This window comes from Danio rerio, chromosome 9 (genome assembly GCF_049306965.1).
Source record: "Danio rerio strain Tuebingen ecotype United States chromosome 9, GRCz12tu, whole genome shotgun sequence".
Lineage (NCBI taxonomy): Eukaryota > Metazoa > Chordata > Actinopteri > Cypriniformes > Danionidae > Danio > Danio rerio.
Window position 1 is genome coordinate 42910985 of NC_133184.1, and position 27794 is coordinate 42938778.

Sequence of the window (27794 nt, forward strand, 5' to 3'; positions counted from 1 at the left end):
GCACAGATGAATTAATCTTCACAAAATTAGCAATGTAAGCTAAAAAAATCATATGGTTAGTTTTGATTTCTTGGGGACTTTGAACTTAAGTTAACTTAATCTAACTTAACCTAATTTGTGTTGGGACAACATGAATGAATTGTGTGGAACCCTGTAAAAAATGCTGGGTTCATGTTGTTGCAACACAAATTAATTATTCATTCATTCATTCATTCATTTTCCTTCCGCTTAGTCAGAGGTCACCAACGTGGAATGAACCACCACCTATTCCAGCATATGTTTTACACAGCGGATGCCTTCCACCTGCAACCCAGTACTGGGAAACACCCATACACACTCATTCACACACTAACTCATAGACTACGGACTATTTTTGTTTATTCGATTCATCTATACCCCATGTTTTTGGACTGTGGGGGAAACCGAAGCAACCGGAGGAAACCCACGGCAACATGGGTAGGACAAATCAATTATGTTAACGTAATTGTTTTTTCAAATTTAAGTGGATTAATCTAAAAACCATTAGGCTGTTCCCTCCAAAATGTAAAATTTGTGTCATTTCAGCTCATTTTAAATAAGTAGTTTGAACAAGCAACAAAATTTATTTTTGAGTTTTATTGCAAAAATCCAAAATATATGTTTCTGTCAAAATCGCAAAGCTCTAATAGGCACATGAGAGATGTTTTTTTAATACAAAATATACATCTTCCTCTGAAACCCTGTAGATCCACTTGAGAGGAACTCTTCATCCATGAAACAAGAAGTCACAACTCTTCAAGAAATACTGAACCGCTTGGATTTCAAAAGAAAGGCAAGTGTTTCTCTGGCTTTTTTCAGTTCACGAGCATTTCCTCTTCTTCTCGTTTATTTTGTTGTTTGGTTTTGCATTGAACTACCCTGAGAACTTCCTGCTTCAGCCAAGAGGTTTGAGTGGTTTTCACACATCTGTGCCACATTTTTCTTAGGTATGTGATGCAACCATGTGTTGTTGTTGGCTGGTCATTGCTGACATTGGTTTTTGCTTTTTGTTTTTTACATTTGTAGGAGTTTTTGTCAAAGACAGCAGATGTTATCAAGGAAATTGATGCTCTGATTTCCTCCCAGCTCAACCCTGAACTCAAGGAATGGAAACGGAGGCAACAGATCGCCTGCATCGGAGGGCCAGTTCTGATAGGACTGGACCAGCTCCAGAACTGGTAAAATGCTTTAGACTACAAAGATATATAATAGATGAAGACGTAATGTAACATTTATAGTATTACAGTGTTTATTGTAGATTAATGGGGCTAGCAGAACATATGCAAGATATATGGAGTTTAAAGAACACTACTGGTAAAAGTTTGGACTGTTTTTTGTTTAAAATAATTAGATTTTTAATACTGATATCAAACAATCACAATTTATCGCATTTAAAATAAAACTTTTAAAATACTACACTTCTACGCATCTAAAATACTGCAAATTATATATAAATTTAAACATATATGTAAATATTTACTCACCGGCCACTTTATTAGGTACACGTTACTAGTACCGGGTTGGACCTTTAGAACTGCCTTAATCCTTCATGACATAGATTTAACAAGGTGCTGGAAATATTCCTCTGAGATTTTGACCCATATTGACATGATAGCATCACGCAGTTGCTGCAGATTTGTCTGCTGCACATCCATGATGCGAATCTCCTGTCCCACCACATCCCAAATATGCTGTATTGAATTGAGCTCTGGTGACTGTGGAGGCCATTTAAGTACTGTGAACTCATTGTCATGTTCAAGAAACCAGTCTAATGATTTGCGCTTTATGATGCAGGGCGTGTTATTTTGCGGGAAGTAGCCATCAGAAGATGGGTACACTGTTGTCATAAAGGGACATGGTCAGCAACAATACTCAGGTAGGCTGTGGCCTTGACACAATGCTTAATTGGTACTAATGGGCCCAAAGTGTGCCAAGAAAATATCCCCCACATCATTACACTACCATCATCACCAGCCTGAACCTTGATACAAGGCAGAATGGATCCATGCTTTCATGTTGTTGATGCCAAATTCTGATCTGAATATCGCAGCAGAAATCGAGACTCATCAGACCAGGCAATGTCTTTCCTATCTTCTATTGTCCAATTTGAGCCTGTGTGAGTTAAAGCCTCAGTTTCCTGTTCTTAGCTAATAGGAGTGGCGCCCAATGTGGTTTTCTGCTGCTGTAGCCCATCCGCCTCAAGGTTGGACATTTTGTGTGTTCAGAGGTGCTCTTCTGCATACCTTGGATGTAACTAGTGGTTATTTGAGTTACCATTGTCTTTTTATCACCTTGAACCAGAACTGCCGCTCACTGGATATATTCTCTGTAAACCCTAGAGATGGTTGTGCAAAAAAATTCCAGTAGATCAGCAGTTTCTTAAATACTCAGATCAGCCCGTCTGGCACCAACAACCATGCCACGTTCAAAGCTACTTAAATGACCTTTCTTTGCAATTTTGATGCTTTAAACTGCAGCAGATCTTCTTGACCCTGGCTGTTTCTTAATTCCAAGAAAACAGAGAACAGACTTGTGTCTTGTGAAGACAAGAAGACAAGGTCTTGCCAGGTCCTCGGAAGAACGAACTCGAGAGACTGTGAGAACAGAGAACGCATCCTCTGAGAAATGAGATGATGCGTTCTTCCTGATGGTCACATGATCGTCAGGCGTTCATTTATTTATTCATTTTCTTTTCGGCTCAGTCCCTTTATTAATCCAGGGTTGCCACAGCGGAATGAACCGCCAACTTATCCAGCACGTTTTTACGCAGCGGATGCCCTTCCAGCCGCAATTTATCTCTGGGAAACATCCACACAAACTCATTCAAACTCATACACTACGGACAATAGCCTACCCAATTCACCTGTACTGCATTCTTTGGACTGTGGGGTAAACTGTCTTCACCGTCAGGCGTTTTTAATGGAAAATTATTTAAACATTACAGCATTCATACAATGATTTATTGTTTTATAGTTTTTTTATGTGTTTATTCCATTATTGGTGATGTTTACTTTCACCGTTTCATTTAGGGAAACTCCTGAGATAGATAAGTTATGTCTCTGAACTTTAATAATAAATCTATATAAAAGGCTGCGCTTCCCACCTCCAGTCAAAATGACTTCGGTGACTTCTAGAGCGAGTTCGGTGCTCAAGTCTGCATCCATGTGTTCTCGATATCAAGAACACATCCGGGAAGTTTCACGTGTCCTCCGTTCTTGAGTTTTGGAACCGAACTTTGGCAACTGATAATGACGTTACACAAGAACACGAGGACGCAAGACAGCTGAAAAGCACATACTGAGAAACAGCCCATGTCTACATGCCTAAATGCATTGAGTTGCTGCTATGTGATTGGCTGATTAGAAATTTGCGTTAACGAGCAGTTCGTCAGGTGTACCTAATAAAGTGGCCGGTAAGTGTATTTCTATTATACATGTTTGTATTTTATGTACAATATGCGTGTGTATTTATATCTGTTTACATAGATATACACAGTACAGATGCATATTTTACGTACATACAAACTTTTATCTTGAATGCGATTAATCATGATGCGATTGGATGCGATTAAATATGATTTTTATATTAGCCAACAATTCTTTAAATTGATCTAAGAAAATATTTATAATAATACAAAAGATTTTTACCTCAAATACGTTTAATTATTTTGAATTTTCTGTTTACCTTGATAAAATGTCATGTATATAAAAAAATGTATTTGCACAACTGTTTTCAATATTGAAAAAAAATAAATAAATTTTGAGCACCAAATTAATTATAGAATACTTTCTGAAGGATCATGTGACTGACTGAAGACAAGAGTAATTCACAAGGAATAATTGCATTTTAAAATATATTAGCATATAAAACTTGAAATAGCATTGTACATGAAATGACTACTTGTACTGAATTTTTAAAACAAATGCAGTTTTGGTAAAAATAAGAGATCACTTTCAAAAACAAAACGAAAGTAACCAAGGTTTTTTGATTGATTGCTAAGCATTTACTGGAGTAATTAGCCTAGACGCTAAGATACTACTATTGCATTTTTGTGGTGGCCAACAGATTGAAATTGTTTACAGGAGTCATAAAAAACACTACATGTGATCAAGTTTAAATCAAACCTAAGTTTAAATGTGATTTTCCTCTTGCAGGTTCACCCTGACAGCCCAAAGTCTGTTCCAGATTAAAAGACAGCTAGACAAGCTTGGTGAGCTGATCCTGAAAGTCACATATGAGAGCGATCCCATTCCTCTCCAGAGACCTCAGATGGAGGAGCAGGTCAAATACCTCATCTACCACCTCATTAAAAGGTAACCAATAGGGATTATATGTGATATATGAAAAAATGAGACACAAAAATTCACTTCTGCCTTTTATGGCCTGCTTATACACGGTTACTTCATGCCTTTTTTAGATCACATAGCTGATTTGCAAAAAGGGTTTCATTTACAACTGACCACATAAAAGAGTTTTGACTAAACAGATATAATCAGGATATCTTCCGTGCCCCTCATTTGAACTCTTTTTCTTTTTTAAATATTTCCCAAATGATGTTTAACAGAGCAAAGACATTTTCACAGTATGTCTGATATTTTTTCTTCTGGAGAAAGTTTTATTTGTTTTATTTCAGCTAGAATAAAAGCAGTTTTTAAAGTTTTTAAAAACATTTTTAGGTCAAAATTATCAGCCCATTTAAGCTAATTTTTTTCAATTGTCTAAAGAACAAACCATCATTATACAATAACTTGCCCAATTACCCTAACCTGTCTAGTTAACGTAATTAACCTAGTTAAGCCTTTAAATGTCACTTTAAGCTGTATAGAAGTGTCTTGAAAAATATCTAGTCAAATATTATGTACTGTCATCATGGCAAAGATAAAATAAATCAGTCATTAGAAATGAGTTATTAAACTATTATGCTTAGAAATGTGTGTGTGTTTATAATTAAAATATGAGGAAATAATATAAAAACATATGGTACCCTTTTTTTAAAGCCCCAGGGCCCAATGTGTTCATATTCTGGTCCTGCAAACAACTATATATATAAAAAAAACAGTAAAGCCTCTAGACACTAAATAAAACAAAATCAATTTTTATTATTGTTTAGGCCTACAGTAGCTCAGAAATAATCATGCGAACCTGTTCATAAATGTTTTTGCTCAGCATCAGGCGCACAGCAGCAAGAAGTTTGGCGGCGAACTATAGGCATATATTATTATTATTATTCATTCATTAACTTTATTTTCAGATTTGTACCTTTATATTATTATTATTATTATTATTATTATTATTATCATTATTATATTATTATTATATATTATTATTTTATAGCCCTTGCTCGGAAGCAATTATGCAAACCAGGTGCTGCTCGGAACTGGCTATCTTTGCTCAGCATCAGGACGTTTGGCCGCAAACTATGACCTTATTTTAATGACAAATGTCTAATAAAACTGCTAACTTATGTTTTTATTTAATTAATACAATGTAAGCCTGCTAACTGATCAAATAATAGAATGTGTAAACTTAGTTTATAAATATAATTAAATAAAAACTATTAAAAGCCTGGGCGGACTATTATTTTAAGGGCAAGCTCACAATTGGTTGACCAATCAGAGAAAAAACGGCGTTTCAGCACCGCCTACATGTGGACAAAGAATTTTAAAGTCATTTATTTGTTTTCCTATAAAACAAAAATCGAGCCAAAATCTTGTTTGTTTCTCATTTTTTTGTGCGAAAAATTACGGTTTTCTTACTTTTCATTTTTTTGTTTGAAAACGGATATGGAATGGACGGAAGATACCCAGTTTAGATATAAATCCATTCTTCAAATCTATATGCAATTTAACCAGGTTACGCCTGGTACGTCTAATAAAGCATTAGATACAATGCATTTTATTGAATTATTATTTGTTACAGAAATGTAAGCTATATATACTTTTTGGCAAACAAATGATTTCATATTTATACTACAGGCTTTGTTTTTTACTTATGTTTCAGTAAAACATCAACACAAGCGCACAAAGCTCAGCAATTATTTTTATTACAGGCTAAATGAAACATTTACATTTGTCGTACAGTGCAGTACAAGTGATGTTTAGCAGAGCAAGGAAATTTTCACAGTATTTCCTATAATATTTTTTCATCTGGAGAAAGTCTTATTTGTTTCATTTCAACTAGAATGAAAGGAGCTTTTAATAAAAATACAATATTATTAGCCCCCTAAGCAATATTTTTTTTTCAATTGACTACAGAACAAACCACTGGTATGCCTAATTATCCTAACTTGCCTAATTAACCTAAGGAAGCCTTTAAATGTCACTTTAGGCTGAATATTAGTATCTTGAAAAATATCTAGTACAATATTATTTACTGTCATTATGGCAAATAGCAAAGAAATCAGTTTATACTATTGAAACTATTATTTAGAAATGTGTTGAAAAAAATCTTCTCACCGTTAAACAGAAATTGGGGAAAAAATATAGAAGAGGGCTAATAATTCAGACTTTAACTGTAACACAAAACCCAGAAACGGTGCACAACAAATAAAGTCTCTCTTTGGTCAATGTTTGCAGCTCCTTTGTGGTGGAGAAGCAGCCCTGTATGCCAACACACCTCCAGAAACCCCTCATCATCAAAACACAGGTGCAGTTCACCACCAAGGTCAGGTATGAACCACCGCTGAATCTTCCTGTAACTCTAAGTAAACAAGTCTGAAGCCTTATTGAACTGACTGCCTGAAGTCCAACGCAAACTTTTCATTTCACTTGTTTTTTCTTTTTTTTTCCAGGTTGCTGGTTAAGTTACCTGAGGTGGATTATCAACTCAAAGTCAAGACAACATTTGATAAGTATGTTTCCTAAATATGGTTTACATTATTAATATTTTTTTCTTTACCCTCTATTCTTTATTTTTATAACCTGGGTCATTCATATTACGCAAAACATTTTCAGCTCATTAACTTATTAAAATGCAATAAATACAGTTGTGGGCAAAATGATTAGCCCTCCTGTGATTTTTTTTTTCCTTTTTAAATATTTCCCAAATGATGTTTAACAAAGCAAGGAATTGTTCAAAGTATTTCCTTTAATATTTTTTTTCTTCTGGAGAAAGTCTTATTTGTTTTATTTTGGCTAGAAAAAAAGGAGTTTTACATTTTTCAAAAACCATTTTAAGGTCAAAATTAATAGCCCCCTTAAGCAATATATATATTTTGATTGTCTACAGAACAAACCACTGTTATTTAATGACATTCCTAATTACTCTAACCTGCCTATAAGCATTTAAATAGGAAAATATCTAGTAAAATAATATATTTCTATAATATGAGTTATTAAAACTATTATGTTTAGAAATGTGTTGGAAAAATCTTCTCTCCGTTAAACAGAAATTGGGGGAAAATATACATAAGGCCTATTAATTGACTTCAACTGTATATACAGTATGTGTTGTAATATGAGGATGTATTTCTATAAAATGGTAAAGTAGACTGTAACCAAAATGTGATATGGTTAAGATTCGACACTTATTTTCATTATATTCATTACCAGGGTCTAAAATGAGCAGTGTTAAATAAGAGAGAATATGAAAGTAGTTTTATTACTGTCTTGGTTCAAAGCCATTTAATCAACATACAATATCTTCCCATGTCTGCCAATAAAGAGAATGATTCATGAATTAGAGAACAAAAAGAATAGTTTCCCTGTTGATTATCCACTAATAAAAATATAAATAAAAGCTATGTGGTTTAACTATTAAAAGCAAAGGAAAAACTATGTAAATAATGAATATAATAATATTATAAATAGACAAATAAAGCATATCTAAATTTATACAAAATACTTTACAGTTAAGTAGTATTATAAATGTTATAGTGATAAATCAATAATAATTTGTTGCATTTTTTCTAATAAATAATAATAATAGTAATAATAATAATAGGGGGATCACGGTGGTTCCCAGTGTTGGGTTGCAGCTAAAATGGTATCTGCTGCATAAAACATATGCTGGATAAGTTGGTGGTTCATTTTAATCTGGCGACATTAGTATGTGTGGATGTTTCCCAGAGATGGGTTGTGGCTAAAAGAGCATCCGCTGCGTAAAAACGTGTTGGAAAAGTTAGCGGTTCATTCCGCTGTGTCGACCCCAGATTAATAAAGGGACTTTAAAAAAAATTAAGAATAAAGGTGAAAAGAAAATTATTTAATGAATAATAATAACAATAAATAATGCATGTATTTGTGTTTTTGGTTAGATACATATGACATATGTTTTTAAAACATACAATTTCATCCAAAAAATAGCTGGAAACTTTTCTAAATTCTCTGCCTCTCATTATAACTTGATTACATACACAATACAAAAAAAAAAAAAAAAAAGCAGTATGGAAATTATCATGATTGCTATTTTTAAAACAAATCTGAATGAGTATTCGAATGACAATCAAGCAACTAATGCCACAAAACTCTAAATAATTCATCAAAATATATACTGATATATGCGTCTGCATTTTCCTACCACATATGATGTCACATCCTGGAGGTGGATGTCAGTAAACCCACTTTTGTTTTTGAGTGAAATCTCAAACGTCCATTATTTACGAGTAATTTACCTCATAATACTTCAATGCTCTCAAAGCTTTCATTTTGAGTTTAGGTTTGTTAAATCCATGTTATTGACACTGTTGGCAGGAAATATTAGTACAAATTGAGATGCATTGGCATTAAAACCATATTACCAATAAAATATTGCATGTTTTTTTTCAATTATGTGTAGTAATTAAACAACAACAAGAGAAGACATATTAAATATTTCTGAGATATTCATTGATCATATGATAAAAATTACCAGGACATGGCCACTCAAACTTATGTAGTACTAGGAGTAAGAAATATTTCTCTAAATGTATAATAGTCATAATCAGGGATGGACAAAAATACATTGAAATGTATTTTAAAATAAAATACCAAATACCTCAGCTTTACTTGTACTGTATCAAAATAAACTACAAATTCAGCAGCCACAAAAAATATCAAAATAAAATACAGTCCTTGTATTTTGAAAATACTACAAAATACTTTAGTAATAAATAAGTATAAAATTTCTTCGCAAACCATCAATGGGCATATTGGATCAGTCCCTTCACCATTAAACTGACTTAGTAAACAATGTTTAACAGCAACAGCTGAGCAAGTTTAATTCAGCTTCTCTGCCACCTCATTCACCTACTTCTTTACATGAGGAGGTATTCATAAAAATGTAACTTGTGTTTCTCTTAGATTTTAGTATAGGTTTCGTACAAATTTCATAGAGAAAGCCTGTCTTGAAGATGATCTCTTTAATCCCTATAAAAACCATGTAATGCAGATAACAAGTTAAAATATAGCACAATATCTCTTGATTGTAAAAATTGCCACCATCTCTTAAAAGTTTTGTTTAAATTAGTTTTTTTTTTGCAATTAAAATTTTTAATACTCAATGTAAATCATGATTTCTGAAAAAGACTAAAATTCCCATTAGTTGTTTCCATTAATTGTTACACAATTTAAAACACAACATCTAAAACAAATTGCTATCTGTTCTTACTGCCATAAAACCTGAGTTGGGGGGTTTTGACCAGTCTGTAGACTTGGATATTATTAAATGTTATTGTCTCATACTGATTAACTATGTCAAAGTTGGTAATTAACTATTAAGAACACTTGCAGATCAGCTACTAGCATTTGAAACAGCCAATAAAGTTTTGTAGATAAATAAATATAACTACTGAACTGAACTGAACTTCAACTCTGAAAACTGAACTGACACTGTTTCAATTCACTATTATCTTCTATGTGAAGCTACTTTGACACAATCTACATTACAAATAAAGATTAATCGAATAGAATATTACCACTGCAGGACTTTTTGGGCTCTATTTTGACGGTCCATGCACAAAACGCAAAGCTCAAATCGCAGGGCGCAAACGCTTTCAGGGCGTGTCAGAATTCATATTTGCAAATTTAAGTGTGGTCAAAATACTGAGTTATTTCCAAATACACCTGCTATGCCCCATATGGTCTAAAACCTGACAGGTGGAAAAATCTAAGCTTGTTTTTAATAAAACAAATATAAATATGGATATAATAAATAATACTGCTAATAATAATAACATTATACAAAAGCAAATTGAATGAACTGAAAAAGCCTCCCAAGATGAAGAAAGTATGAAGGCAGTGGTTTTTAAATTCATGTAGGCTAGAAATTAATATGTTTTGTAATGTTTTAATCATTTATATTTATATCCCATATATAACCTTATTATATATATCCTTAAGATATTATATATTTTTCATATGTAAAGATATTTGCATATTGCTCTACATCTTGTGTGTAGTGTGTAAGCCAGGCGCACTTTGGGCCAGACAATAGACCGACTTTGTTCTGGTCTAAAGATCAGACTATTTACGGTTTCTCAAATTAGCAACACGCCAAAACACGCCTGCTTTTTTAGACCAGAACGCCTATGGGTGCACATATGATCGCAAATGCATTTGCTATTTGAACAGTGTTGCGCAACGCCTCAAAATGACCCTTGCGCCAAGGTGGAAGTAGCAAATATCAATTGCGTTGCATCTTGCGCCACATTGCGCCGGGTGTATGATAGGGCCCTGAATGTTGTTTGTCTTATTTTCTGGTCTTATTTTGACGTGCTCCTTCCATCCAAGCACTGATCAACTTCTTCAAAATAAATCAGTTTTCTAGTCTGATCTCAAGCCTTGGCAAATATCTAAAGTATTTAGATACAAAATATTAAGCCATTTTCATAAATTCTATCAAATACAAATTATGAAATACTATTTAATATCTGAAATACGTAATTAAAATACTTGTATCATAAATACGGCCCATTTCTGGTAATAATAAGGATAATAATAATAATAATGATAATAATAATAATAATAATAATGATGATAATGATAATAATAATAATAATAATAATGATGATGATGATAATGATAATAATAATAATAATAATAATGATGATGATGATGATGATGATGATGATGATGATGATGATGATAATAATAATAATAATAATAATAATAATAATAATGATAATAATAATAATAATAATAATAATAATAATAATAATAATGATGATGATAATAATAATAATAATAATATGAATTGTAGTATCAGAATTTTCGGGAAATCCTCGTGCTATAAATTGGCTGAGGTTTTGTTCAAATTAAAGGTGTTTACTAAATTCTCATGCAGTATAACAACAAACTTGTTGAAAGATAAGTTAAAACAGTCCAATAAATCTGGAGCAAACCATCACAAACAAAGGAGTGGGGGTGAAATCAGCAAACATCAACATATGTGAACTGTACATGTATTTGAGCTCTATTAATAAATTGTATTAAATCAAATTATGACTCTGTCATGAATATTTAAAATTCTAAATGTATATCACAGCACAAATGATAGGGATATGAATCATAACTTGAGAATGTACTGCATTTATGACCAATATATGATTATTACATACAAGTGTGTCACCTTTTAATGTTCACAAGCCATGTGAGCAGTGTTTGTGTATCACAAGTGTGTTAAACCCAACGTGACTATATTTTTACGCTCTTTTTTTCTCTCTCTCTCTCTCTCTATTTGTGTACGCAGAGACCTTCCACCGGGCAAAGTGTGAGTGCACTCAACCTCAAACACAAGAAAGAACTTCCTGTTGTTTATTTGGGCCAAATTTAAATGAGTTGTGTGTGTGTGTGAGAGGGGGAGGGGGCGGCTGTGTTTACAACCTCAACTCTGCGTTAATCTTACACTGTTTCTTACTGTTTGCTTATAGAAACAGACAGTTCTTCATCCTGACCAACAACACTAAAGTGATGGATGTGGAGGAGTCCACTGGCTGTCTGTCTGTAGAGTTCAGGCATCTGGTACTGCAGTCCAAGTCTAACACATATTGCTGTTATGGAAATGACTGAAAGTATAGTTTACACCCACTGAAGGAAAATTAATCAGTCATTAATGACTCATTTTTGTTAGGGCTGTGCAATATGTCCATATACAGATGAAGTCAAATTTATAAACCCTCCTGTGAAATAGATATTCTTTTTCAAATGTTTCTCAAGTGATACTTAATGGAGCAAAGAAATTTTCACAGTAATTCCGATAGTATTTTTTTTCTTGAGAAAGTCTTATTTGCTTTATTCCGTCTAGAACAGGGGAGCCCAAACTTTTTCTTAAAACCAAACTTAATTACATAAAGTTAATAAAGTTAATAAAAACAAACTATTACATTAAAGCTGCCATGGTAATTTCCTAATTTATTAATAATATAAAAAAAATAGAAAAAAAAATACTTCAATCATATTAATAGTTACACCTTTTCTTTACATTTTATTATCAACTTCTTACAATAAAAACATAAACACATTTATGACACAATGGTGTTAAATACTAAATATATGGAGCCAAGCTAAACCTGCCTTTAATTTGCTCATTGGATTGTCGTCTATCTTTGAGTGACACTATTTACATTTTAAAAAAATCTGATTCATGCACAACAATTAATTGAAACTCTTCATTTCAGTTGACTTCTTTGTAGCTCAACAATTAAACAAACAAATTAAATTAAAAATGACGGTCTCTGTTGCAGGCATTTGCCACAACCTTCATTCGAAATCTCTTCTCACATAGGATGGCGGGCCAAATCAAAGGTTACCATGAGTTATCTCGGGTCTAAAATAAAAGCAGTTTTTATTATTTTTTGAAGCATTTTAAGGTTATATAATGATTTGCCTAATTACCCCAACTTGCCTAATTAACCTAGTTAAGCCTTTAAATGTCATTTTAAGCTGAATACCAGTATCTTGAAAAACATCTCGTCAAATATTACAGTATGTAGTGTCGTCATGGCAAAGATAAAATGAATAAGTTATTAGAAATGAGTGATTAAAACTATTATGATTAGAAATGTGTTTAAAAAAAATCTTCCCGATAATCAACTATAAAAGAATTCAAATAAAACACAAGGGCTAATAATTCTCACTTCAACTGTATATATAGTATGGATAAAATAAAAAGTCTATCGTTTCATATTTTGCTCTTTTATTTTGCGATGTCACAAATATACGTTTCAGTTTACAGTAATTATTTTTCATCATTTAGATTATTTGGCAAACATGAGGATCCAGAAGACATGTGAATAACAGCTTGCAAAATTGTTTTACATTTCACTTTTTTAAGTTTGTAAATAACTTCATAATGGGCTTTTAATTATTAGTTTTTGAAAAGTTTGTTACATTTCGTTTATATATCTTCAATATTTGTAATCAAACATTTACCCGGAAATTTTAAGTAAAGTAAAAGTACATCTGAGCATATACTTTAAAATATACTTAAACAAAATATTGTGGTCAATATGTATATAGACCATTAATTGACTGAATTTACAGAAAAGGTTCCACAGTATATTGTAATATACAGTTGAAACCAGAGGTTTACATACACTCTGTAAAAGAGGCACATAATCATTTATTTAAATGTCTGAAACTAAACGTTTTCTCTTCGGTCAGTTAGGATTACCAAAATAATTTATATTCGCTAAATGCCAGAATAATGAGAGAATTCTTTTATTGAGAATGTTTTATTATTTTCTAGACAGTCAAAAGTTTACAAACATTTCCTTAGTATTTTGTAGCGTTGCCTTTAATATGCGTAATTTGGGTCAAACGTTTTGGGTATTCTTCCACAAGCTTCTCACAAAAGTTTGCTGGAATTTTGGCCTATTCCTCCTAAAATAACTGGTGTAACGGAGTCAGATCTGTAGACTGCCTTGCTCGCACATGCTTTTTCATCTCTGCCCAAAAATTTTCTATTGGATTGAGTTCAGGGCTTTGTGATGGCCTCTCCAAAACATTCGCTCTGTTGTCCTTAAACTTCTGGTTTCAACTGTATATCGTTATCAGCATATGAAATGATGACTTACATTGCGATATGAGAGTTTTGTCACATCATCCAGCTCTGATTCTTGTATTGTTCCAAACCCATACACTGTTTAATTTTGTCTGTGGAAAATACTTTTTTTCTTATTTTTTGGTGAACTATGCCTTTAAAAGAGGGAAGGTATTTTATTAATGCTTTGTGTTCTGCAGCAGCTAAAAGAACGAAAGTGTCCTACCGGAGGAAAAGGAAATGAGGTAAGACTTTATAGGTGCATGTTTTCCCCATCTTTGAATCCCATTTTCTGCCCAATGCAATGTCTTGAGTCCTGTTACTTGATTGAGTTGTAGTGTGTTTGTAATTGAGTGTGGAGAGCATCATCCTGCCAGTAGAGGGCAGCTTCACACTGTATAGCTGACATTCATATATTGTGTGTCTCCTGCAGGGTCCGCTGTCAGTAACAGAAGAGTTACACTCTCTCAATTTTGAGGCCATGCTGATGTTACAGGGTCTGGATATTGATCTTGAGGTATGTTTTTACATATATTTATTAAATGCATCATGTTGCAGTATGTACTGTATTTGGGCTTCATGATATTGGAAAAATCTGACATTGTGATGTTTTGTATTTCTGTGATATGAATATGAATACAATTTAACTCACCAGATGGCTTAAACCGCTATTTGGTAAGAATTTAGGTACAGCAATTGAATAATCAAATGTAAAATAGCACTGCATAGTCTTCATTTTAGGAATAATTCAATTAAATATTTTTTTATTCATTCATTTATTTTATTTTCGGCTTAGTCCCTTTATTAAGCTTGGGTCGCCACAGTGGAATGAACCACCAACCTATTCAGCCCATGTTTTAAGCAGCGGATGCCCTTCCAGCCGCAACCCATCACCAGGAAACATCCATACACACTCATACACACTCATTCACACACATACACCACTGACAATTTAGCCTACCCAATTCACCTACAGTATAGCGCAAGTCTTTGGACTTGTGGGGGAAAGCGGAGCACCCGGAGGAAACCCACGCCAACACGGGGAGAACATGCAAACTCCACACAGAAATGCCAACTGACCCAGCCGAGACTCGAACCAGCAACCTTCTTGCTGTGAGGTGAAGCCTCTGCACCTCAAGCCACTGCACCACCACGTTCCCCCTAAAATGTTTTTATTAAACTTAAAAATGGTACAGTTTCTTGTGCCTGAATACCTTAAACTCAGTTTAATACGTTCATAGTCACAACACTTAAAAACACATGCAAGCGATAATCTTTTGCTCCATTATAGTAAAAATCTTCAATGACTCCATATATCCCATGTTCTAAACTGTGGTACCTGCTCACCTGTAATCCCAAATTTAACATAGCAGATTCTGCAATGTGACTATTGCCAATGCACACATTGCTAAATCGATGCTAATTCGACCCATCGAATAATGATGAGTAAATAACTAGCCACAAAACGTAATCAGAACTCTGTTACTTGTACAAGCAGTTTTATTACAAGGTACAGAACCAGTAGGTAGTTAAAATATATATTGGACACTTTCAATTCGCTACAAACATGCCAGTCAACAACAATGAGTAGGCAAAAGGAAAAGAAAAATACACTCAAACATCCATCGCAAAAAAAAAAGTTACATTATTGAAAAAAGTATGATACAGCATTAGAGCGACCGTCACACACTTGTCAGAGCTCGCCAGAACTGAACTGAGCTTCCATACATGCGTGCTTACATCTTAAAGGTAAAAAAACCACAGAAGAAGTCCTCTTAAAGGGGACATGACATTTATACACAATGCTTATCTAACATTAAGCTACCGTTACAATATCACAATAATTAACCTTGAAAAAAGCAGCGCAATAAATACCAGACTGCTGTTGTGTTTGCAATAAGGAGGGACGAGGCTGAATCCAGCTTCTTATTCACAGCTTTTTATTGACTATATCCGGTCCACCTTAAAAACCGTGACTCGTCCGTTTTTCAGCCTCGCGCTCAAGTAAACACAAAATAGTTTTAATCTAAGCAAGGGCTTATTATGCGGTCCAGGCGCCATCTTGTGGATAGACAACATCGACCGTCTTTGGTCTACAACAGTACACAAACTCTCTCAGATATTGTAAATATTTTAAAATAGGCACTATTCTTACAAATAAACTGCATAGTTGCAATCTAAACAACTACATTCTCGACTAAAAAGCCTCAAAAGTACATTTTGTTTTCTAACAGCGGTAATATTTGTCAAACTGTAGTGTCTCTTTGCTTGTTGCTGGCTGCATGTGGGCGGAGTAATACACAGAGGTGAAGGGTGAAGAGGCCTTTGTGTGATGTTACTGGCAAAATATTGCACGGCTATCAGCCAATCAGATTCAAGAACCAGACAGAACTGTTGTATAAATATATTTATTATGTTAGAAATTAAACCTAATACAGCTTACAGTGTTTATATTTTCTCCTGTCTAGACTTGCTCTCTGCCGCTGGTGGTCATCTCTAATGTCAGTCAGCTCCCAGGAGGCTGGGCTTCAGTCATGTGGTACAACCTGCTCACGGATGACCCAAAGGTCAGATTCTCACACCTCTGATACAGATATCAGAGAATGCATGTCTAGCATAATATCTAGTATCTAGAAATGATGCTTAAGATCTACATTTTACTGAATTCGACAGGCAGTTAGTTATATGTGACCTTGTCTGTCTTGTGTAGAACCTGGCCTTCTTCAGTAACCCGCTGCGGGCGAGCTGGAGTCAGCTCTCTGAGGTGCTCAGCTGGCAGTTCTCGAGTTTCGCAGGCCGAGGGCTCAACAAGGAGCAGCTAAACATGCTGGGAGATAAACTTCTGGGTATGTTTTCTATTCTGACACAAAAGAGTTAAAAGCAGAGTTTGGAAAAAGTGCTGCAAAAGTGGGCGTGGTCAATTCAGATTATTAAATTTCACTCTTATTAGTATTACATAAAACCTGCTTAATGGAAACGCCAAGATGTGCATAAACTAAAAGAATGTGAATAGAAACAAACTATGAGTAGGATAAAGGTTTTATTTGGTATGACAAAAATGAGCATAAACTGCAATGGAAACACAGTTAATGAATAAATTCCAGCATGTACATCAAAAGTGGTTTTGTTTTAACAGATCACGATGTGATAACAAAAACGAGCATGATGGGACAGCATTAGTTGACAATCCAGCAGACTGACCACAATGTAAAACATCTTAAATGTTGTTTTGATCATAGTGAAATCTCTTAATGGCGGTCATCACTGACTACGTTTACATGGACATCAATAATTCAAAATTAATGCAATTAAGACAATACTCTGATTAAGCGTTAACCATGTAAACAGCGATTTTTGATGAATTTGATTAGATTAAGGTCATAATCGACCTAAAGAGAAATCGAATTAAGACATGTGGAGTATGCCGATTTTAGACGCATTATTGAAGTGCATTACAGACATGTAAACACCTTAATCAAACTATTACCGTCATGTACTGTAGGACTTTTCACAGTGATTTGCGACAGGATAGTACACACTCGCATGCGCACACGGTGTTTGGCAAAGTTTTAATGACCTTAAATTTATAAGACTGGTCTCTGCATTAAGATATAAACAGATAAAAAAGAAATATTCACAAAAAAACAGTATTGAGTCCCTATACCAGGCTTCCCCAACTTCATCTTCTAATTGAAGAGCAAGATATTATTATACCATATAATTATACTATATGAATAATTATACTATAATTATAAATAATTATGACAAATCCAATTGCCAACAACTTTTGCACAGTACTGTACATCAAGGGGTTGTTAAGGATTTTATTTGTAAGACACTGCCCTAGTGTTGATTGCTCAGCGTTTAGGGTTTTATGAATCTATAATGTGTTTGTCATTTTTTATGTCATTGTCAGTTTGAATACACTCTTTCATTTTCCCTTACATTTTATTAATAAACTTCATATCTAAACAGTGCTTTAAAATTGTTTCAAAAGGTCAACATGGTTCTTATAATGACTGCCAGGTTTCTTGGTCCAAGTTCTGCAAGGTAATAATGAATGAATATAATCCCACTATTATCTTGCACTTACTGTAAGCATCACAAAAAGTACAATAATATAAATCTAATGGTTGTTGTTTTTTTCTTATTGCTCTTTTAGGAGGTCATACCGGGAAAATCCTTTAGTTTTTGGATGTGGCTGGACTCTATCTTGGACCTAATTAAGAAGCATTTACTTCCTGTATGGATTGATGGGTCAGTGCTTGCATGTAGTTTAAGCTCAACTCTAAACAAGTATTAGCTGGTTAACATTGTGGCACTCAAATAAGCACACATAACATAACATATTATAACATGACATACTGGGTAAAATAGGTCTATTTACAGTTAGATTTGACTGGTAAGCTAACAAAAATATTCTAAAACTGTTAATGTTCCCATCAAGTTATGTTAAATTCAGAATTTTCACTGAAAGTTCAAAACGTTCAGTATTTAATTTTTTTAAAAAAAATTTTCATTTTATTATTATGCAAACATTGAGGCATAATGAGTTCATTTAAATTAAAATGTTCTCATCATTTCCTCACATTTTGTTGGCTCTAACTGAATGTGTTTTTTTGTTGAATGCAAAACAAACTATTATGAAAAATGCTGGAAAAAATAGCAATTGATATCTATAGTAGGAACAAAAAATAATAATATGGAAGTCAATGTGTGTTTTTACCCTATGATTCAGAAGAATGAAAGAAAGAAATAGATGCTGATTATTTGATGACACAATTTTCATTTTGGGGTGAACTATTCCTTTAAATATATCTTAAAATGTTAAAACAATAGTAATAATACTCATAAAACATTGCATAATCATTGCAACTAATCCTAAACCTAACCCTAATCCCTACTCAAACCATACAGTATGTAAATGTAGTTGATAACATGACTAAGTAGTTCAATCCATCGTTACACCATAAAAAGGACACCATTAAATAAACTGTACCCAAACCTTTGTTCATCATGACCTTTCCAAATCATTAGCCAAAGTTTGAGAGTTTTGTCTCTTAGCTGGGATATAATTATTTGAGCTTTCTATTGACTTTTCTGCAATGCTGAATGCTTTTTTTCTGCCAATATTAATGCAATGCATTCTGGGGCATGTGAGAGGTACATCAGCAACTTCTTACTCTGATCTTTGTTTGTTTTTCAGTTGCATAATGGGATTTGTGAGTAAAGAGATGGAGCGTGCTTTACTGAAAGAGAAGGAGCCCGGAACGTTCCTGCTACGCTTTAGTGAAAGCCATCTTGGAGGAATCACCTTCACCTGGGTTGAACAGGATGAAAATGGTTTGTGCTTTTAAGACGGTCACGAAATAGACATTACAATAGTATTTCCTATTGTTTAAGAAAGATAACAACATACAAGTATGTAAGTTGCTGTGCTTGCCTGCCCACGCAGGTTAGAGGTCTTAAAGTTTAAGGAACTTGAGATTGTTTTGATTTCCCTCGATGAAACGCTGTCTTGGATTTGCAGAGGGAAATTCCAGCCTGGATTTGTTCCATGCTTTAGAGATGCCTTTAATACGCTTACAGCTCAGATCTGAGCATGCTTATCTTTATGCCTTTATTGTATTAAATACAGTGCCAAGCATAAATGAGAACATGCCTTACAGATCTCTCTTATAAAATACTAAATATGTTATGCGATTTATAGCATTACATGTTATAGATATTTATGTATACAGTATAGTACATTAGATTAGTCAGATTAGTCCACAACTGAAAGAAAATCATTTAAGATCACAGTGCAAAAATAAGTATTAAAATAAATAAGGTTAGGGTAAAATTTTAATAAAATAAAAATAAAATAACAAAATATTTAATAAAATTTGAATTAAGAGGAAAAATTCATATAACATTTATTTTTGGGTTCTTAATAGCAGGGTGTCCGCAGGGTCTTAAAAAGTTTGACATTTCAAAAACAAAATTTAAGGCCTTAAAAGGTTAAATTCACTGAACTATTTTATTGTACGTCTTAAAGGTGCTGTATGTCAGTTTTTGACTCTTCTAAAGCATAAAGATACCATAATATGTTTGCAGATATTTAATAAACATGCTAAGTGAACATTCATGTTTATCTGTAAAACAAAGCTTGAGTTAGATATTCTGCTTTGAAAATGTGCAATACATGCTGGAACAGCATCTTTGTTTTGGTCTCTTTAACCCCCCCTGCCAGTTTAGCCCATTCTATTTCAGCACTTCTAACCCTAACCCTAACTCAAGATTTGCATTGATAAGCAATTTGGCTGTTTGCACCAGATGAAACACAACAGAAATTTAATTACAGCCATTCAGAAGCACAGAATAGTGCACTTACTGCACTCCAACAAAATGGTAAGGTGTATAATCTAACAATACTTATTAAACCTCTTTAACATTATTAAATGTACATGGTGAATTACTGATATGTGTTGGTTTGCACAGTTCTAAAGTTCAATTTCAAATTTTAAATTTTATTTTTAAGATCTAAGGTGAGCTGTCTGCTGCTGCTTTCAGTAGTATGGCAATAAATGTCATGTAAAATGGCATTCAAACTTTCAGAAGCCATATCTAAAATAGGTGTTGGTTAGGACAAAAACTAAATGGAAAATATTCCTTCTTTTGCATGCCATTGCTTTTATTCAGAACCATACTAAATCAGCCTTAAATCAGCGTTTAGCCTAGATAGTCAGGCACACTTCTGTTGGTGTCGTCAATCTGGCAACCTGTGCTTGCGTGTGTTTTTTTAACCAGGAGTGCGATACCCAGTTCAACCACTGGGTGTCAAACGTACATACTGCTCATTTAAATAATATTCATGTAAAGCTAACCAATCGGGCTGACACCCTTCCAATCACCAACAATCCATCTCAATAAAACTTAACAAATCTTTATTTATAACTCTATTTACCAATATTGTGTAAATATCTTCTTTGCAATAACTTTTGTTTAAATGTTCTCGATATATGGAACATTGTCCATATACGGTGAGCACACTGACCTGGACAGTTGTGTATACATTTAGTTTATTAGTTTAAAAGCTTAAAAAAACATACATACAATTATGCTTTGCTTGTCTTGGCACATTGTTTGAAATATGCAACAAAAAAATTATTCATTATTTTCTTTTGATGGGGGAAGTAAAAATCTTTTCTAGCCCAACCGTAACAGCAGAAAAATCCCTTCCGTCTCGACTGCAGAAACTCAAGCCTGCAGAAACCCTGAATGCATTACTGTATGTTTTTATTCCTAAAGATGTTAGGTGACTACTTAATAAAGTTGTATTATTTAAATGCACCTAAATATAGACTATATTCACTGATAAATGGATACAAATATTCATTTTCAAAATACTCATAATCATTTATGCTGAGCATTGTATGTTTTTAAATAAACCTGTTTCATGCCTACAGGAGATCCAAAGTTCATCTCTGTCGAGCCGTACACGAAAAACCGCCTCAACGCTTTGCCCATTGCTGACATAATCCGCGACTATAAGGTCATTGCAGACGGTGTTGTTCCAGAAAATCCCCTAAACTTCCTTTATCCAGACATCCCGAAGGACGAGGCTTTTGGGAAACATTACAATAGCCAGCAGAACAAAGGTTAGACATCTGTAAACTCTCTCTGGAATATAATAGTCCCATATATTGTGTACAACCTAAGTTAACAATCATGAAATCTCATTCAATGTCTTACTACAGTGGCCAAGAGAGCTTAACGTGATGCAATTTAAGAAAATACAAGCAATTAAAAAACACCAGCAAATTCAGACCTTCATCACTTTGACGGCAAAAAACGTGACGGACCCGGCTATTTAGGCTAGGGTTTTTAGGCTTATAATATATAAAAGACAAGGGAGTTATTTTGTTAATAAGGATGTTAAAATAAACAAAAAACCTCACCTTTCATGCCCCATTCTCACTGGGCTTTAGCATCAACGCTTCCCATTCACTTTACATGGGTGACGTCAAGTCTTGCTGAATTGTGGAGCTGTCCTTGCTGAAAAAGTTGGGAATTTTTCAACTATAAGTGCCAACGGAAGCGTCAGCCAATCTGATCACTTTATGCAAATACCCCAGATCAGACAGTAGCCGATTGCGGACTAATTTCATTGGCTGACACTGCTATGATGATTGCGTCACTTTCAACTTTAGAATCACCCTCCATCAAGTGTTGACGCTGAAGCCTTGTGTGAATCGGGCGTCAAAGATCACAGCACAATAAGCAAATCCCAGCCAGTCTGTCATGTTTTTGGGTCCCCTTGAAACATTTTCGTTGTGTTCTGTGCTATTTGTATGTGTTGTGAGAAATTGCAGCACGCTTTCTTAATTTCAATTTAATTCAATTGATGTTTATTTCTATAGTACTTTTACAATGTAGATTGTGTCAAAGCAGCTTAACATAGAAGTTCAAGTAAATTAAAACTGTGTCAGTCTAGTTTAGAGATCTGCGCAGGACTGGATTATTAATCCCGCTCCCACCAGGTTTTATTCGCACACGACCGCTCCCACCGCATATTCAGTCTTCGTTCACCCACTGCCTAGTTCACCCGCCTAGTTTTCTACCCGACCCGACTGTTCCAGCTAAATTTAGATCTAATCCAAATCCATCGATGCGTAGCTCCACAAGTCCCAAACCAAGCAAGCCAGTGGTGACAGTGGTGAGGAACAAACTTCACCAATTGACGAAAGTGGAAACCTTGAGAGAAACTAGGCTCAGTTGGACACGACCATTTCTCCTCAGGCCAAGCTTCTTGTGCAGAGCTGCAGTCTAGGTTCTGGAGGCAGGAGAATACTGGACGTCCATCGTGGAGAAGCTGCAGGTGTTATTAGTTTGCATTGTGAGAATTTGCATCACGTTTGCTCTCAAGCCGATGAAGATATTTTCTTAATTTGCTAGTGTTTTCTTAAATGCAGCACGTTAACCTCTTTTGGCCACTATAACATACTCTATTTAGTGAGTAAAATACAGTCACGTATTTTCACTGTATTTACACGGAAAAGCTGAAATATCATTCATTTTAATCTCATTTTATATTTGATTCACCATTCTAAGGTTGACCTTAAACCATTTCTCTAATTTGTTGCTTTCTTTTACAGTTTGTCCCTATATTCCGACACATTTAGTTCCAATTTCCCATCGGTACGAACATCTTCATTCCTTTCAAATTAATATGCAGTGTTATGATTTGTAGATTCAAGTGTTGCATGTTTGCATGAACTGATTCTCATGATTTTTGGGGGGATTTTCTCAATCTCAGCGTTCCAGCACAACATTCATGTTCCTCTCCTGAGCCTCCAATGTCTCCTGGAATGTATGAAATCATCACCCAGCACCTCAGTCCCTTCGAGTTTGAGAGCGCTGTAAATAATTTTTTAAACATACTTCAAAGCTTGCTGAAATAATGATGATGATGATTTATGAGTCAAAATATCCAGTTTAATCAAATCTATAAAACTAATTTTATATGTAGTAAAGTGGACTTTAATGTCTAAATAACTTTAGAGAAAATTAAATGTCAAAATGTGAGTGAAATAATCTTCCTGCACCATTTATTGTAACAGACGATTCTTCAGATGATTAACTATTTTTCTAAATGTCCCTTAAACAAAATATACAGCAGAGGAAATAAGTACTGAACACGTCACCATTTTTCTCAGAAAACTTATTTCTAAATGTGCCATTGACTTGACATTTTAACTGGATGTTGGTAACAACCCAAGAAATCCATATAAACAAAGAAAACAAAACTAATTAGCTGACAATGTGTAATAAACTGAGATGACACCAGGAGAAAGTGTTGAACACATGATGAAAGGCAGGGGTAGAAAGGCAGTGAAGGCCCAGACAGCAGCTGAAATCTCTCAGCAGTTCTTTACCCTCTGCCCTTCCTCAGTGTAAATCAATATTAACTGCTTCAGTTCAACATCTACATTAGCAGGATGATGAAGATGAAACCACGGTGGACATATCAGCAACACAATGGTCCAAAACACAGCCAAGGAAACTCTCAGATGCTTTCAAAGAAAGAAAATCAAGCTGTAGAATGGCCTAGCCAGGTCTCCTGACCTGAATCTAATAGAAAATACAAAATAATGATCAGATTTGAAAGACGAGACCCACAAAACCATCAAGATTTTTACGCTCTGTGAAAAAAACACACCTGAGCAATGCATGTGGATTCATTCTCCATATGAGAGGCGTCTTAAGCTGCCATCACCAAAAAGCCTTTTATATAAAGTATTAAATACATTTCAGTAGTTCAGCACTTTCTCCTTGTGCCATTTCATTGTTATTACACACAACTCATTTTGCTTGTATTGTTTGAGTTTTTACCAAAATCTGGTTCAATTCCATGTCAACAACTCAATTACAAATAATATTCCCAGGAAAGAAAACATGACGTGTTTAATACTTATTTCCCCCTTTGTATTAGTACATATAAAAATGTTAGACTGAATGACATTTTAGTGTGTGTCTTCTGCAAATCATAGTGAAAACACAAGTCATTTATTTATAATTGGCTCAGAAAAGCTTCATCTTTGACGAATAGCAATTGTAGACAAAGTGACGGTTCACTCAAAACTGAACATTTCCTCAGCATTCATTCACATTCAGTTAAACACAAAGATATACTGAAGAATGCAGAATCCATTGACATCTATAGTAAGAACAAATATTACTAAAGAAGTCAAAGGCTATTCAACATTCTTCAAAATATCTCTTGTGATTCTGACAGACGACAGAAACTCAAACTGATTTGGAACAAGTTGAGGAAATTTTCACTTTTAGAAACTGTCCCTTTGATTAAGTTGAGTTAATTAAGCAGATAGAGAACATGACATGACAGTGTTTTCTTGTTTACATTGCAGATGAGTTCACCCTAGAAAAGGCGACGACAGCAATTCAGATGGATCCAAGAATTTTGATGGGTTTAATTCTATCCGTCTTTTTATTATGGTTCTCTTTACCATTTTTTACTTTTTTATACATCACTGTACTATCTATATATATATATATATATATATATATATATATATATATATATATATATATATATATATATGTGTGTGTGTGTGTGTGTGTGTGTGTGTTATATATGTTCTGTCATTCTCATTCTAGATCAAATCCTGATCACAATATTGGTTGGTAATTAACCATTGTCTGTAAAGGCTGAGGATTTCTGTAAATTTAGATTTATTCAAACATTAATCTGGTTTAAGATTATACTAAATTTGACTGTTTATGTATATATTATGACAAGCTTGTTGTTTCTGTTGTATTTTTAAATAAATAATTTTAAGGTTTCTCTCTGGTGTTGTTAGTTGAAAGAAACCGTAATAGAAATGGAGTTTAGTGAGTATCAAATATGTTGGTATTACACTCTGGGGCTATTCCAGAAAGCAGGTTATGTGACGTATTCAGATAAGTCAGGATATGAAAGTGCATAACCTCAGCTTTCAGTTCCAAAAACTGAGGTAACTTCAGTAAGGTTACTAATGCTCTGAACATTGCCTAAACTGGTGCAGGACAGGTTATGTTTCATGTTTAGTTCTCCACTAAGCGTTATACACTGAAAAAAGTGAAATTTACACATTCAAAGCAGGACACAATCCCAAAAAAATGTACATTTAAAGTACATTTTTATATTGAAGTAAGTGAAAAAAAATATGGTTAACCTGCCTTAAAGTAAAAACCAACACTCTTCAAAAGAATTAAAGCATTAGTTTTTCTCAAAATATTTTTCTTCAAACCAGCAGTTTTCATGTTATGTGACCGACCACATCAAAAAGAACTGATATTTATTTTCCTTCAGCTTAGTCCCTTCTTAAACCCACACCATCACGGGGAGAACATGTTTACTTCACACAGAAATGCCAACTGGCCCAGCTGGTACCCGAACCAGCGACCTTCTTGCTGTGAGGCAACAGTGCTAACCACTGAGCTAATTATAATTAATCACAATCTTGAGTGGCATTTATAGCCAAACTAAAAGCTTTTGGAACTGACATACCTTATTAGCAGATTTAGGGTTGATCTTAGCTCAGTATTAATGTGAAAGATAAGTTAAACCCATTTTCTGGAATACACTGGAATTACAATTAGATGAGACAAACACTTTCCTGTGTTTTAATCAGTCTGTTTGATCCCCATTCCTGCTTTCTTTGAGTGCATATGATCTTTTCTGATATTGTGAAATATAAAATTGTACAAATGAACGATGGGAAGTTCTCTTATTGCTAAATGGCAACAAACACTATGGGTTATGTGAGAATCAGGCCTAAGAAATTAAACATTTTGCTTATTTTGGACTTAAAACAAAACTTAATTAATTTCATCTGGCTAGTGCGGTTCAACAACACGTCACTAAAAATCAGGTTAGTAGGTCAGCGTTTGATCTGGTTAAATACATCAGTCAACATTTACAGTACAAAATCATCATTATCAAACATGTTTTTAAATACAGGATACTTCTGAAAGTCCTCAAAAGTTGACAAAGTCCTCACAATTCCTTGTGGCATAGAATCAACAAGGTACTGGAGATATTCCACAGAGATTTTGGTCCATATTGACATGATAGCATCATACAGTTGCTGCAGATTTGTCGGCTGCACATCCATGATGCAAATCTCCCGTTCCACCACATACCAAAGGTGCTCAATTGGATTACTATCTGGTGACTGTGGATGCCATTTGAGTGCAGCGAACTCATTGACATGTTCAAGAAACCAGTCTGAGATGATTTACGCTTTATGACATGGCGCGTTATCCTGCTGGAAGTAGCCATCAGTAGATGGGTACACTGTGGTCATAAAGGGATGGACATGGTCAACAACAATACTCAGGTAGGCTGTGGCATTGACACCATGCTCAATTGGTACTAATGGGCCCAAAGTGTGCCAAGACAAAATCCCCACATCATTACACCACCACCACCAGCTTAAACCGTTGATACAAGGCAGGATGGAGCCACGCTTATGATGTTGATGACAAATTCTGACCCTCCCATCCGAATGTCGCAGCAGACGACAATGCTTTTTCCAAACTTTTATTGTCCAATTTGCCAATTGTCCGAGCCTGTGCGAATTGTAGCCTCAGTTTCCTGTTCTTAGCTTCCAGGAGTGGCACCTGATATGGTCTTTTGCTGCAGCAGCCCATCCGCCTCAAGGTTCGACCTGGTGTGTTAAGAGGTGCTCTTCTGCATACCCTAATTGTACTGAGTGGTTATTTGAGTTACTGTTGCCCAGGGCCGGAGTGGGACTCCTTTTCAGCCCTGGAGTTTCAAGCCTCAGACCGGCCCACCTCAGTTCACGACTGACTATATTAAAATAAGGTCATTTCCAATTCAGTTTCTAATTACGCTATCACGTCTTTTTTTGAGAAAACAGCTGCTTTAGAACTTCAAATGTTCAACAACCCTAACAGTATTATATGTCTTAACAATAAAAATGAAAAAAAAAAATTACTCAGACGAGGATCAAACCTGGGTCGGAGGCGTCGTAACTTAACATGCTAACCACTGGACCACATCAGCTGTACTTTGATTGGTGACTCATCTGAGTTATATCATCATTAAACTGCAGGCTGCCTCTTGCTCACGCGGCTGCGATAAAATAGATAAAAAGAGCAGAGCTGCGGTAAAATAATGAATAAGTAGACTGTGGTCAAGTAAATAAATAAATAAATTTAAAAAGTGTGACTGCTGAGAGCTACAAATTCTGGAGCTAGGGACACCGGCCCTCGCGGCCAAAAAACGGACCGGCCCACCGGGAATTCTCCCG

At 34.5% G+C, this 27794-nt stretch overlaps 1 protein-coding gene across 5 annotated transcripts in view; it reads left to right on the forward strand.

Moving 5' to 3' along the window:
• The window catches only part of stat4 (signal transducer and activator of transcription 4), a 50374-nt gene extending 25053 nt beyond the window's left edge, over positions 1-25321 (forward strand). For 2 of the 5 annotated variants that reach the window (XM_005167880.6, XM_009304880.5), the window contains exons 7-24: positions 726-811; positions 1045-1196; positions 4173-4331; positions 6594-6686; positions 6809-6868; positions 11683-11703; positions 11864-11954; positions 14175-14219; positions 14408-14491; positions 16443-16541; positions 16685-16820; positions 17972-18024; positions 18137-18231; positions 19181-19317; positions 21423-21614; positions 23112-23154; positions 23273-23375; positions 24885-25321. In XM_005167880.6, the coding sequence (XP_005167937.1) occupies positions 726-811; positions 1045-1196; positions 4173-4331; positions 6594-6686; positions 6809-6868; positions 11683-11703; positions 11864-11954; positions 14175-14219; positions 14408-14491; positions 16443-16541; positions 16685-16820; positions 17972-18024; positions 18137-18231; positions 19181-19317; positions 21423-21614; positions 23112-23154; positions 23273-23375; positions 24885-24899 (1664 nt within the window). In that variant the 3' untranslated portion in view covers positions 24900-25321. 5 annotated transcript variants of the gene reach the window in all.
• Positions 25322-27794: the final 2473 nt, after the last annotated feature.